Here is a 13773-nt window from a genome sequence, read left to right on the forward strand (position 1 = left end):
GAGCCAAGCGAAACGACTAACTGACCAAGGGGAAGAGTGCAATCAAAGGGCACACACGTGCGCGCGCACACACACACCAGTCGATCGGATCTCGATGTCTAAAAGCCAGACAAACATTACATAACATATGCCGTCCGGCCAGGGGCCGCAACGGTAAGAGGCCGCGTAGCCAAAGCCCATCCACATCCGAAGGAGACCAACAGGTAAAAGCACCCCACAAGGACCAAAACACGTCAACCCGCCAGTATGACATGAGGCCGGGTAGATAAAGCCCCTCCGCATCCGAACAAAGGCCAACGGGTGAAAGTGTCCCCACAACGCCCCCCGTTAGACCCCATCACCCATAGAAGGAAATACGGACACCCTCACCCAGCGATCGACATGTCCACCGGGGCTCAGCAGTTGCATGCGGACCAAACAATGCGCATACAAGGCCTGGGAAATGACCGACAGACAAGGAGGCCCGGGCGCGCCCTCGACCCACACATCATGGACCGATCAAATGATGGGAAAAGCGGCATACAAGCATCGGCGTGAGGTGCACGAGGCAGATCGGACGATGCAGAGCGCGCCAACATCTTTTATAGGAGAATATTTTAGAAAAGGAGTACTATATAATGTTCATAATAAATAATGTATCTGTATATTTTATTGTTACTCGGCAGCAAAGGATTCAGATAGTTATTTTTAACATGTGAAATTTTGTCTAGAAGCAAAGTAACAAAACATGTCACATATGATCAATTGAATTTGCAAAGTAAGATGGGCATTTTGGCCGAGGCACAGTAAAGGTCGGGCAAATCATCAGTTCGTGGATGACATCTCCCTGTACTGGTAGGTATAGCTAGCTGAATCCCTTGGCCGCGAATTGACAGCACCAACCTCCACTCCAAACCCCAATGCGAATTGATATTACCAATCTCCACTCCAAGCTCCACCGCCGGGAGGAAGAACCCTGGCCGCCCTTCAAGGTCCCTGTTCCCCACGCCGCCTCTGGATGGACCTGCGTATGCTTCGCAAACCTTTATTCTCTATTTAGATTCCGATTTGCTTGACACCATCGCATCCTTAGCTGTTGCGGTGCGATTTGGGGGGGCGGTGCTTGCACGAGAGGGCCTTTTTCAGAGTGGCAGGACCCTTTTATTTTGTCCGTTTGACTTTGATTCGAAGTTCATCACAAAAGTATGTTTCTTTATTTTTTAAATGGTCTTCTTCGGCCTTTTCTTGTACTGCGATTTGGACGTATTGTTAATATACAAAAACACTGGCTCATTGCACTGAAAGTGTGAAATGCAGTACCGGGGAGTAGGGTCGAAATAGTGCTGGTGACTCAGTGAAACTAATTGGTACATGTTTTCAAGTATTAGTGTATTACAACGGGAGAGACAGAGAGTAGGATCATCCTATGAATTAGGCAACGTTTTCAAATACAACAGGAGAAGCAGACACTTGGATCTGTTCAAAAGTACTTTGCGTTAACTTTTGAGTGGTCCTACCAATTATTCAACTAGTGTCTACCATTTAGATCGACGGTGGACCAATTGGGCAATCAAACATGGATACTGATTGTCTGGTTCAGTGATGAGATTACCTATTCTACTATATTAGTTTATTTAGAGTAAATTGTTTTCTACTTATCCAAACTTGCACCTCTGTAGCACTTACTAGGTGGGTAAAATGTTGAAACCTCATTGGTTGTCTGCTGAAATTGTAGAAGTAAAATAGCTTAATATACTGATGAAATAACTGGAAACTTGTCATATAGCCCGCAAGCTACTCGGCTGATCTGAACCAGCATGTTGCAGCTATATTTCATTCACATGTCGTATGGTTACTAATGCCATGCTGCCTCAGTTTTTTATTACCCAGCAATTTATAAAGGCATATTTTGCGCACAGGAGTGAAGGCACATAGAGCAATCTGGACCATCAATGCTTGCTTTGAGACTTGTGTGTGACAAAATAAGAATTTCAATAATAGTCCGCATGCTCATGCACTTGGAAATACATATCTTCTTTGATGCAAACTCAGCATAGTATATTTTATGTGCAGTGCCTTCCCTTGCAGTCTAGGCTCTAGTGCATGTCAGCAGCAGAAACTATTAACATCATACCAGAACAACCGCGCGATGTATGGTGCTCCCTGGTTCATTTTATTTATCCTGGATCTAGTTAGACATCATAGCTTTGCTTTTTTTGGTTTCATTCTACCAAGGGCTAAGACTTATGGTGTCAAACTCCATCTGCTGAAACCAACACGGGCGGTGTCAATGCATGTTCTGTAGTCCAATTTTCCAAATTTTACTTATACTTATTTCATAAAGCAAAACAACAGAACAATAATTGTTTTTTGGCATCAAAACAGGTTCACCCATCCAAACTTTGGCTAGTAGCAAAGAGGGATTTTATAAGCTTTATGTTGTTATAAAAAAGATTAAGTTTTGCCTGTAAATGTATCTATTATCTAGGAGGCCAGGTTATACGTGCATATTTTTGTTTCTTCAGTTGATTGAATTTCTTATGTATTTTTCTTACAGGAATAAAATGTGAATGTTCGCTTACACCTGATGCCCTCCTACGCACATAATGAGGTGTAACTATTTTCTACTCTTGAAACTGAAGGTAGGATCATGGTGCTAATTCAGGTTTCACTTAATAGTTCTTGCGTGCATAAATGAGATTCTCATTTTCTTGCTTCCATTGTGCACACAATCAGTTTCTCTGTAGAAATGTAAAGCTGAAAAAAAAACCACCCTCTGTCCAGTGCATTATTTGCACATCCTGTCGAAGCTGCCTATGTAGTTTTTCCTTCAAAAGGCAACAAAAAATGTTGGGGATTCGAAGCTTGAGCTAAATAGATGAACTTTCTGAATTTGGTAACACGTACACCTTTTTGGGTTCAAAAAGATTATCAAACGGTGCTTTTACTCTATTGCCACTGGTACAAATAATACATGACTTTGTCTTTGCTGCATACCATGCCTGCAGGTTTATAGCCACTATTTGAATGGACTTTTAGTCTGGAGTAGGGGGTAGCTGCACTTGTTTGTATCCTGAGACAGCAAGTTTGTAGATAGAACCTTGAACGAGCTCCTCTGTCACCTGTATCAACTCGAGTGTCCTTGGAGAAGCTCCAGCAAGCAACATTACCAATTTGCTTGGATCCTTTCTCATGGGAAATATTGTCAACACTGTTAGAAGATTAATGAATGTGATTTCTGAGGGCTTATCTAGAACAGTATCACCTAAAGAGAACTGTTCTACAGACGCTGTGGTTGCTAAGGGTTCGGAACGTGGTCCAGCCAGGGATACACATAAGAGCAAAGAGTTGAGACCACACAGTGTTCCTTCTGGAAATAATTTGTTTCACTGCGATGCTTACGAGAAATTGATCAACGGTGAACGTAATTTAGGTTGTAGAAGCATTCCTGAGGCTTCAGAGGACTATAAAATGGTACCAGATGAAGATAGAGCAGTGTCTGGTCCTTTGGATGTGAGCGGTTGTGAAAGTACCCCTAAAGCTTCGTTAAGGAGACGAGCCGAGCGGAAAATAACTAATGTGAAAGCTGTTAGATTGATCTCTCCACCAATGGGCCCAACGGCTCATTGGGCCCTTGACCCACGCCCTGATCGGGGGCGTCCAGCCCAAGCAAGGCTGGTGGGCCCCTGTCGCGCAGTGCTATAAAGAGGAGGTGGGGACCAGGGGCACAGGGTACGAGGTTCGTCGCCGCCACTGTTCCCCACTTCTAACCCTAATCCGATCCAGAGGGAGGCACTGAAGCGACGGGAAGCGCCACCAGCCACTCCACCGCCGCCACTCATGCACTCACCACTCTCTGTCATCACCGGCTATCATCACCATGGCCGGCACCGGGAGTTACTCGATATGAAGGAAGTGAAGGTATCTTGTACTCCTCATCCCATCTACCCTTAAGGATCTAGCCTAGACGATCCTACAGAGTTTAACAATGGTATCAGATTCGAACTAGGCTAAGTTCGGGGTAGAAAAGAATCACAGAGAAAGAAAAATTCCCCTCCCACAAGAACCCTAAAGTTACAGGGCAAAGAAATCACCGGAGAGGGCCTCGTGCTCGCCGGCAAAGTGCGCCGCCACAAGGCCGCGCCTGTTCCTCTCGATCCGGACGGGCATCGGCATGCCGAGCCGTCCGGAAGAAGAACCAACCCCATACAGGGCAAAGAGCACCACCACCGAGCCATTCGACGGCGGCGCGCTCACCGCAAGGGGAACGCGCGACCGGCGAAGGGGTCGGCAACGGCACCGCCACTCCATTCGTGAGATGATAGGAGCTTGGGGGGCACGACGCACTGGCGTCTCTCTCGCTCGCGCTGGCGGTGGTAGGTAGAAAGAGGGAAGGGGGATGGAGAGAGAATGGCCGGCGCCGTCGCGGTAGCTTTTGGCGCTGTCGCCGTCGGGCGCGAGTGGAGCAGAGACCGCTCCGTGTCTCTCTCTGTCACAAAAAGGTAAAAGAGAGAAGGGGGAAGGGAGAAAGAAGCCAGGCGCGGCGTGGCAGCCTTGGCGCTGACGCCGGCGGCCGGGCAGTCGCCGTCTCTGGCGACGGGAGAGAAAGAGGTCGAGAGAGAGAAGAGGCAGACAGATCGAGCGAGTGGCTAGGGTTTCGGTCGGGGGAATCGGCTCCTCCCAGTTTTGTTCGACCGGAAACGGTGCTGGACCGTCGATCTCATCGGACGGCAGGGATGAAACCCTATCTCGCCATTGGGCCTCTAGGCCGAAAGGCTGGCAGCGACGGCGGGGCGCGCGGGGCGCTTGGCCCAGGCCGCAGCCACGCGCTGGTCTGAGGCCGGCTAGCGCGAGCGTGCGGAGGCGCAGGCCATGGGCCGCTGCGGGCCTCCCGCGCCAGGCCGCGGGCCAGCTACAGTTCTTTCACTTTTTTGTTTTTGTCTATTTGTCCAGTTTTTGGGCAAAAGTTATACAGTTTATTTCATATAGTTTTCTATGCAATTTTTTTTCCAATGAAAATTTTGTTTAAGAAAATAGCAAAGTAAACAGGAAAAGTTTCTGAGAATGAAAATTTTCAGAAAAGGAAATGTTCATGAATTTTATAAGAAAATAATAAAGTTCATGAATTTTTATTTGGTCAAAGAAAAGTTTCTGTAAAAAATAAAAAGGTCCATGAATTTTTTATTCATGTTTATCTGCTGCAAATAAAAATAAAAGTTCTTTTTTTTTGAAAAAGTAAATAGAACTAAAGAAAAAGATTATATTGTTGCTTCTCTAATGCATTTTTGAACCAATCGGTTAAAATTGCTTAGAGAGTAAAAGAGTACAGAATTGTTTCTGAATAGAATATTGTAAAGTTTTCCGCTGCAAAGTAAAAGTTGTATCCTCCAATTAAATTGGAACCAACGGAAAAATTTAATTGGAAGAACTGTTCTTATCAATGTTTTTCCCCTGTGGGTGAAATAAGATGCAGATAGCTTCTGCTATAACAGTAGAAAGACATTTGATTAAAGTTTAATTATGGTATTGTTATTTTCTGACCAACGTTGATGATGACGATATTATAATTCTATGAGTCTTATGTTCAAAGCTTAAATCTCTGATAAAAGTTGTATCAAAATTTTCAGAGAACAAATAAAAGATCAAGAAATGCTCTTGAACAAGAGAAATGTATATTTCTTGTTTCCGTTGTAATAAAGTAGGTGATGATGGTTATTTCTTAACAAAGTTGTTTAATAGACATACTATGAAAAAAAAAGTTTATACTATCATCACATTTTTTATGAGTTATATGCATTATTTTCATTTCCGCCCAATGGTGATATGGAATTAATGTAGAAGGACGATGTTTTGTTCTAATTCTGCCCAACGGTGATTTAGAATATAAAAGAAAGTTTTAAAAGTTTAATGCGCATATTTTTTTTAACTAGATAAACATGGGGTTATTTTTATGCTCATTATTGTTGATTATTGGTTAAGTTTTCTCAGACTAAAAGTTTTCCATGCCTTCATTCGTGAAAGCAAATGGCTGGGTACTTGTGACCCGAGAGATGACCAAGAAAGGTCAACGTAAGGGAGTATGTTCTCTCTAAAGAATGACTTCAAAAGAAAAGAGATATATAATTGAGAGTCTTGCTCGACGAATGTCTTCATGTACTCTCCATGGAAAAGAATTCTCATCTTCTATGAGATGCAATAAGTGATATGCGTGATTAATTTGACCAACGTCGGATTAAGCATGTGTATTAAAGAATATTCGGATTTATTCCTAAATTTGATGATTGAATATCCAGTCAAAAGAGCCAATTCTGGCATCCCGCATGGCAGGAAAAGATGATTATGATAAAACCAGCATGGCAGGAAAAGTCTGGGAAAATCCCTGCGTAACCCGTATGGCGGCAGAAATTTTCTCAGACTTATCATGTATGACAGGAGAAAAACATGATGACTCATGTGCTTTTAATGTATCCCACTCTGGGAGAAAAGTATGGAGTAGCTATTATGCCTTCCTCGTATCGACCGTACATCTTATGTGTAACGGTCATTAAGCACTCAATAAATCCAAAGAGAATAAAAGTTACAGACGAACCTAAAGATAAGAATGATATACAAGTGTGACTTGCAAAAGTACTAATGATAAAGAACTCTGTTGAGTTTCTGAAATGGAATAAGGAAAAAGGACTCCCATACCAGTTAACAGATAACTTCATTACATATGAAGTAATCAGATAAATGAAGTAGATACTCAAAGTTTCCTCAATTCACAAGAGTTGTGAATGGTTTTTCGAAATTGTGGTAGAAAAGTTCTTGCCACATTTCGAGGGGGAGAAAGAAATATGAGATACCCATTAATGAAGAATGTGATCGTCCGGGGGAGTACGGTGATCATAATAATACCCCTAAAGAAAAGAAGACTAAGGAATACTAAGACGGTGCTTAAAGTGCCATAAAGAAGAAAGTTTTAACAGAATAAACCCAAATAATAAAGTTTAAAGATACACCATTCTTAGTGAAGATGGAGTAATCTGAGGGAGCATGGTATGAAGATACCTAAGACTCAAATAGATTGTATCTAGGGGAGCACGTTGTATGACCTATACAACACCCATTGTTAGCTCTATAAAGGAGGAATGATTTAACATGGATCTTATGATAAAGGTTCCTGTAAAACTTATTGCCTCTTGGAAATGAAAGACTATACAATAATTTGCCTTTTGGCAATGACAGAGCAACAACAGCCCCATATGAAAGAAGTGCTAGTACCTGAGACACAGATGGTCTCAAGGAATGAGAAAATCAGATACTTCTGATTACTATAAAGTCTATGTTAGTAAAATTCAAATGGAGGTTGATCCCACCTCATTTAAAGCGCTCAATCAAGTTTTGAGAAGTGCCTGCTTATCTAAATGATAAGAGACTATGTGAGATGAAATGAAATTGATGAATTCTGACGATGTTCGGGACTCATGAGTAATTTCCAATGGAGCCAAAACAGTAGGCTATAAAGAGTCTACAAGGTCATGTGACTCCAAAGGAAATATGTAAAGGTGTAAAACACGACTAAGATCGAAAGGTTTTTGCGCATTTTACACTGAATAGATTACAATGAGTGTTGGTAGCACATCATGATCTGAGTTACATCAGATGAAAGATATTATGATCTGAGTTACATCAGATGAAAGTAAAGAACATAGGGGATACTGCCTGAAGAAGTCTTTTATGGACTAAAGCAATCAAATGTTGTTTTGGGTTAAAGAAAATGAGAGTACAATTGTGTTTGTATAAAGTTATAGAATGGGAATTTCATTTCCTATATCTTGTACATGCGGATAATATTCTACTTGTTAATAGTGATGTTAATTCGATTGTAGGAGGAAAAGAAGTTCTTGTCCTCAAAGTTCAAAAGAATGTTCTTGGTAGAATGTCTCTCGTTATAAGGATCGAGATTCACCGAGAAAAGAATAAAAGGGGTATTAGGAGTGTCGCATGGGCATGCTAAGGGAAGTTTCTAAAGTATGCATGCGAGAAAACCTACACCTATTCTTATAGTAAAGGGCAATGATTTTGGGAACTTTAGTGTTCCAAAAGTCAATACGAAATGGACCAAATGAATATGGTACCATATGCTTCAGCTGTTGGAAGCTTAATGAATGCAAAAGTATAACATTACTGTGACACAGTTCACGAAACCGGGTTGTTTTGGTAATGTCCAGTCCAGATATAGATCACTGGAATGGAGTCGAGGATATCGGCCTCATGCTGAAAGAAATAAGTGCTCTCAAAAGATTGTGAGTACAAAGACAGGACTCATGAAATATACAGCGAAATCCACAATTGTCGCTGACTTTCACACTTGGAGTTTTTGTGTGGAAAAACTCTAAGGAATGAATCTATTATCATTAATATGATGTAAAGATAATGTACAACATGATATGAGGCTGAGGGACAGGCAAAAAAGGTTAAAGAAACATGTACCAGGAATTGATAGTGGTTGACAACAGCGATAACCATTTTAAGTTTTTCGCTCCTATGACAACGAGTCAAGTGTTGATGCTAAACACACTGACACAGAGTTATGCGTTGTAAAGGAGAAAGTACGAAATTATGTAGAAATGCTTGAAGCATAAAAGCAACAGACAAGTGTTTTGCAGATCTGCTTATTAAAGGCTTACCGCCCAGTGTGTTAGGAGAACACACGGTCGACATGGGTTTTATGGTATAGTCTAAGATTTCCGGACAATAAAAGGGCCCAAGGTTAAAGAAACTGTTTCAAAACAGAGGTGTGTGTTGTAGGTGTTGATTCTATCGGGATAGACCGTGATGATGAGACATGCTCTACATGCAAATCTGTGATCGAACGAGTACTTTGAAAAGAGTTATTTCAAAGTATAAAGTTAAAAGTATATGATGAGATCAAGGGGGAGAATGTTAGATTGATCTCTCCACCAATGGGCCCAACGGCTCATTGGCCCTTGACCCACGCCCTGATCGGGGGCGTCCAGCCCAAGCAAGGCTGGTGGGCCCCTGTCGCGCAGTGCTATAAAGAGGAGGTGGGGACCAGGGGCACAGGGTACGAGGTTCGTCGCCGCCACTGTTCCCCACTTCTAACCCTAATCCGATCCAGAGGGAGGCACTGAAGCGACGGGAAGCGCCACCAGCCACTCCACCGCCGCCACTCATGCACTCACCACTCTCTGTCATCACCGGCTATCATCACCATGGCCGGCACCGGGAGTTACTCGATATGAAGGAAGTGAAGGTATCTTGTACTCCTCATCCCATCTACCCTTAAGGATCTAGCCTAGACGATCCTACAGAGTTTAACAAAAGCATCAATTCAGGCGACAGTGCCAACTGGAACTTCAGCCTCTCCAGATGTGAAACATCCTAAAATGGTGAGTTTCGAACTCTGCATCTCAAAAAGTGAAATAATATTTCTCCACTCTCCACTCTCTCCCTTATGAGGGCAGGCCTGGCGCAGTGGTGAAGTCCTCCCCACTTGTGCCAAGAGGTCCTGGGTTCGAACCAGCCTCTCTGCATTGCACTTTGCAGGGGTAAGACTAGGTTCCTATAATCCCTCCCCAGACCCCACCTTGTGTGGGAGCTTCTATGCACTGGGTCTGTCCTCCTCCACTCTCTCCCTTATGAGGATTGATAGAAGCAACACAACAGACAATAAGTATACGTTTTACTTGCTTGTTCAATCATCCTACATTTATATAGAGCTACCACACACTTTAAGCTAGGTCAATGCAATCTTGAATAAGCTAATCTCTTGATGCCTTAGTGTAACACATCCCTACACGTTTTCTTGGTGATAACCATTTGCTTAAGGTAATTTTGAATGTTTTGGACAACTTATAGTGTATAAGTAACTTAAATCCAATCTTAGTCTCAGGGAATACAATTGGTTGACTGATTGCTCAGTTCCTTATAAAAGCTGGCGCCTTACTGGGTGAATACAGTAGGGCTCTGCACCAACTTTGCCACCATAAATCATGCTGCTGTCATTTTGTAATTAATTTTGTGGAGATACATTGAAGAAACCGATCAAGTTGTGCAAATGCTGCAACATCTAGAACTCTAGTATTTTGCTTGCAGTCAAGTACTCAAATTGTATGTGTATTGTGACTCCATGATGTCTCACTATGTTTTATCTTGCTTGTATCTGTAATTTTTATGATTGAACCTAACCCAACATTTAATTTGTAAATTGTTCATTCAAAATATCAGGTGCTATCTCCGCTTACCCGCAGTCGCAGTAAGGCTATGGCTCTATCTGTTTCCACACCTGAACATCTCAAACTGAGAAACGCCAGATCAGGTGAAGCATTTGGTTTTTGAACTTGTTTCTGTAAACCATTTATCCATAATCCATATTTATCCAAGAAAGAGAAAACTCATTTTCAGGTCAACTAGTAGTTCCACGGTTGGATTCAGGAAGCCAAAAAATTATCTATGACGTGGTTAGTAACAACATAACTGGTCATTCTTGTCACTGTTACCAGACAGCTTTGTCCATGACTGGCAGATGTGTGGTTGCTAAAAATAGGTCAAGGTTTATTCTTGTTGTCTAATATACAGGAAAAGTCTAATGTGAACAAACGGGTGCATATGGACCTCTGTTTTTTCACTCATTCCGGACTACCGATGAAGTTCATGTGTTTATTGAAATGAACATTGCCTTCAATAGTGGCTATATCATTTCCGGTTCTTGAATGTGTTGAAAGTATTGCTTCTTAGCTGCAACATATGACAACTGTGCTATGTTGCGAAACAAAATCCATTCCTGTAGGTTTTTGGAACTCCAAATTGCATAACAGTAGCTTAACATACCCTAAAAAACAGTGCCTTAACAAGAGTGGGCACGTCCTGAACCCAGGGGCATCTGCACCCATTTTTGACAAAATGCATTTTAAGCATGTTTTAAAATGTCAAAAAATATAAAAGAAAATTTCATGCATACATGTTCGCAAATGTGTATGCGCGGCACGAAGTTTTGTGAAGAAATATCTTTTTGGTTTGCCTCAGCAAAAAAAGACAAATGTCAGTGCTTCTAAATAGCGTTTCATGACACAATTTTTTGTCTTTTTTGCACAGGCCACAAAAAAAGTTACTTTTCCGTGAAACTTTATGCACGCACATGGAACATGAAAACATACACGTGCAACCTTTTTCAGATTTTTTTAGCATTTAAAAACATGTTTTTTAAAGCAGGTTCATATGTACCCGGGTTCATCCATGCACTTTCCGCCTTAACAAGGCAAAATTAAATAAAAATTCAGCCTTATTAGTGAAGTGTGCATACTGAAGTGAGCTATTTACCAGGCAAAAGTACCTATCACCCCATTGGTGGAGCAAAGTTCTGCAGGTAAAGCGTTGCCGAGTACACCATCACAAATGATCAAAACTCCAATTCCATATGTAAGTATAGGAAATGTGCCTAGTTCTTGTGGTACTAATTGATTCTGAGTGTTGTATATTTATATGTTTCATCAGCATACTAGAATATGGATTCCCAATCAATCACGCTGCTGTCAGTTCAAAAATAATTGCTTGAAAATAAATAAATTATATTCAATGAACCAAGCAACTTGTGCAAAGGCTACACTATCTGAAACTCCCTATGCTGGCTTTGAAATCAGAATACTACCTGCAGTCAAGCCATGTGTATATTATGAATCAATTTATGTTTGAACGTTCTAACATCTCATTGATTTATTCATTAAAAGGGACGATCTCCACTTACTCATAATAAGGATAAGGTGTTATCTGTTGCCACGCCCGAAACTCCCAAACTGAGAAGCTCTAGATCAGGTTTGGTTTCTGAATGTCTATTTGTACAAATCATTTATCTATTTTGATACAGGAAAGGGACATTCCTTTCAGGTCGACTGATAGTTCCACGTTTGGATCCAGGAACACAAAGTATTATCTATGACTCGGTTAGTAACTGCATAACCATGTCCTTAAATGTTTGTTTTGGTTTTATGCATCTGATACGAGTTATAAGTTCTGCAGTCAACTCAGAAATTTATGTATCTTGTGTAGATAAGAGCAATTCCCTAAAAAATGTTTTAGGGTTTTATAAATACCCAAAATAATTTAAACTTCAAACTTGGTAGGGTCCATTGGAGATATCATTTATCTCCTCTCTTATTTGGTTAGGATCAACATCCAACTAAAATCCAAATACTATATTTGGGAAAGTCACATTATTCCCGCTTGTTGAAATCTGGTTTGAAAATATCCAAATGAAAAATATTAAATCCTTTTAAGTTTAAATAACTCCTTCGGTCCAAAATTATATTTGTTGGATAGTTATATTAATCCAACTTGTTTGACATGGTTTGAAAGGTTTAAATAAATACTCAAAAAGTTTAATTCCTTTTGAATTTCAAACAACTCAATCAATAATATTATTTAATTACTTTATTAACATTTCAATTTTTTGGGATGTTACATATATTGAAAGCCTTGAGACACAGCTATTGGCAAGCTGATGTCTGGCTCGTCCCTCGTGCTGTTGAGGAAGCTGTGCTAAACCTTTCACGAGGCATGCTATGTTCCTCAGAAGCTAATCCAACATCATGTTTTTCTCATTACTGCCCCATTTTCCCGTGTGTGGACAAAGCCTAAGGACAGTCTTGGCACCTTGAAGTCTTAATTTTCCTGCCGGTATGCTTGCACTGATCAGCCCATGATCTTTCGCAGGATGGTTCTATCTGCGGCGTAACCAACTCAGAGCTGCAATGGCCTCAAGGTCCATCCTGATTTATCGTGTATAAGGGCTTCTCGGCTTTCAAGCCCAAGCTGAAGCCATGCAAAATGCCTCGGGATTCAGAGATAACTAATGCTTTTCCATGTTCCTTCGCTGGCAGGGTGCAATTCGGAACCACCTGCTAAGAGGAGGTCTCGGTGTTCATCCCCCGACCATGGCAGGTTGCTGCTATTCTGATAGGAGATGTCCTTGAGAAAAGGTTCAAGGGTTTGTGGTAAACTATGGAGATTATTTTACCCTTCCACAAGATCCATGAAGCAAAACGTCTGACTTAACACGTGACTGGTTCAGATGGAGGGACTCGCCATCAAAGTTCTCGGGTTGAGTATTCCCCTGTCGCAATTATTTGTTGAATGGAAGAATGTGGGAAGTAACTTTGAAGAACTTGAATGGAAGTAATCTTGGAAGAATGTGGGAAGTAACTTTGAGGAACTTGAATGGAAGTAATCTTTCATGTTGTGTTTGGATTTTTACTATTACTATAGTAACTACTCCCTCTGTTCACTATTATAAGTTTTTTTTATTCGGGTGTATATAGACGCATTTTAGTATGTTTGTTCACTCATTTCAGTTTGTATGTAGTCCAAATATGCAAAACATCTTATATTTATGAACGGAGGGAGTCAATGATATCCCGCACCTTGCCGTAGGACTTGATAGCAATGTATATCAATGAGATTTGGTTATATGTAACATGGATATTTGAATTAATTATATTTGAATTGTGACTGAAAATACGTATGATTTATTGTATAGTTGTAAATATTTTCTAATATAAGCACCATAATAAAAATGGAAGAGCCTTTTATCAAATGCATGGTTTCATGGTGAATGGGTCTTTTTTTCTGTGCATAAATATGTTGAGATGACATATTTACGTACTTAATACTGGTGAAGAACATCGTTTTGCACATATTCTAAGCTAGCCCTAGGAGCAACTCCAAGGTAGAGACCCATTTTATCCGTTTGGGTCATCGGGACACAAAACTAGACCCAATGGGACGACCCAAACG

General features: G+C 41.1%; 1 protein-coding gene across 6 annotated transcripts; it reads left to right on the plus strand.

Annotated features, from left to right (window-relative positions):
• The first annotated feature begins 810 nt into the window (after positions 1-810).
• On the plus strand, positions 811-13446 carry LOC119364023. 6 transcript variants are annotated; one of them, XM_037629421.1, is made up of 10 exons: positions 811-1007; positions 2053-2130; positions 2537-2621; positions 10213-10303; positions 10390-10445; positions 11308-11403; positions 11712-11796; positions 11869-11924; positions 12694-12742; positions 12861-13446. In XM_037629421.1, exons 3-10 carry the CDS (start codon positions 2586-2588, stop codon positions 12935-12937), a joined length of 546 nt encoding a protein of 181 aa, XP_037485318.1. In that variant the 5' UTR covers positions 811-1007; positions 2053-2130; positions 2537-2585; the 3' UTR covers positions 12938-13446. The 6 variants fall into 6 exon arrangements, with proteins under 6 accessions (XP_037485318.1, XP_037485317.1, XP_037485315.1 ...); XM_037629417.1 differs by lacking the exons at positions 811-1007; positions 2053-2130; positions 2537-2621 and adding exons at positions 4908-9238; positions 9321-9374 and having other exon boundaries at positions 12861-12959; positions 13052-13446; XM_037629420.1 differs by lacking the exon at positions 2053-2130.
• The last annotated feature ends 327 nt before the right edge of the window (positions 13447-13773 follow it).

Source organism: Triticum dicoccoides, chromosome 2B, assembly GCF_002162155.2.
Source record: "Triticum dicoccoides isolate Atlit2015 ecotype Zavitan chromosome 2B, WEW_v2.0, whole genome shotgun sequence".
Classification (NCBI taxonomy): domain Eukaryota; kingdom Viridiplantae; phylum Streptophyta; class Magnoliopsida; order Poales; family Poaceae; genus Triticum; species Triticum dicoccoides.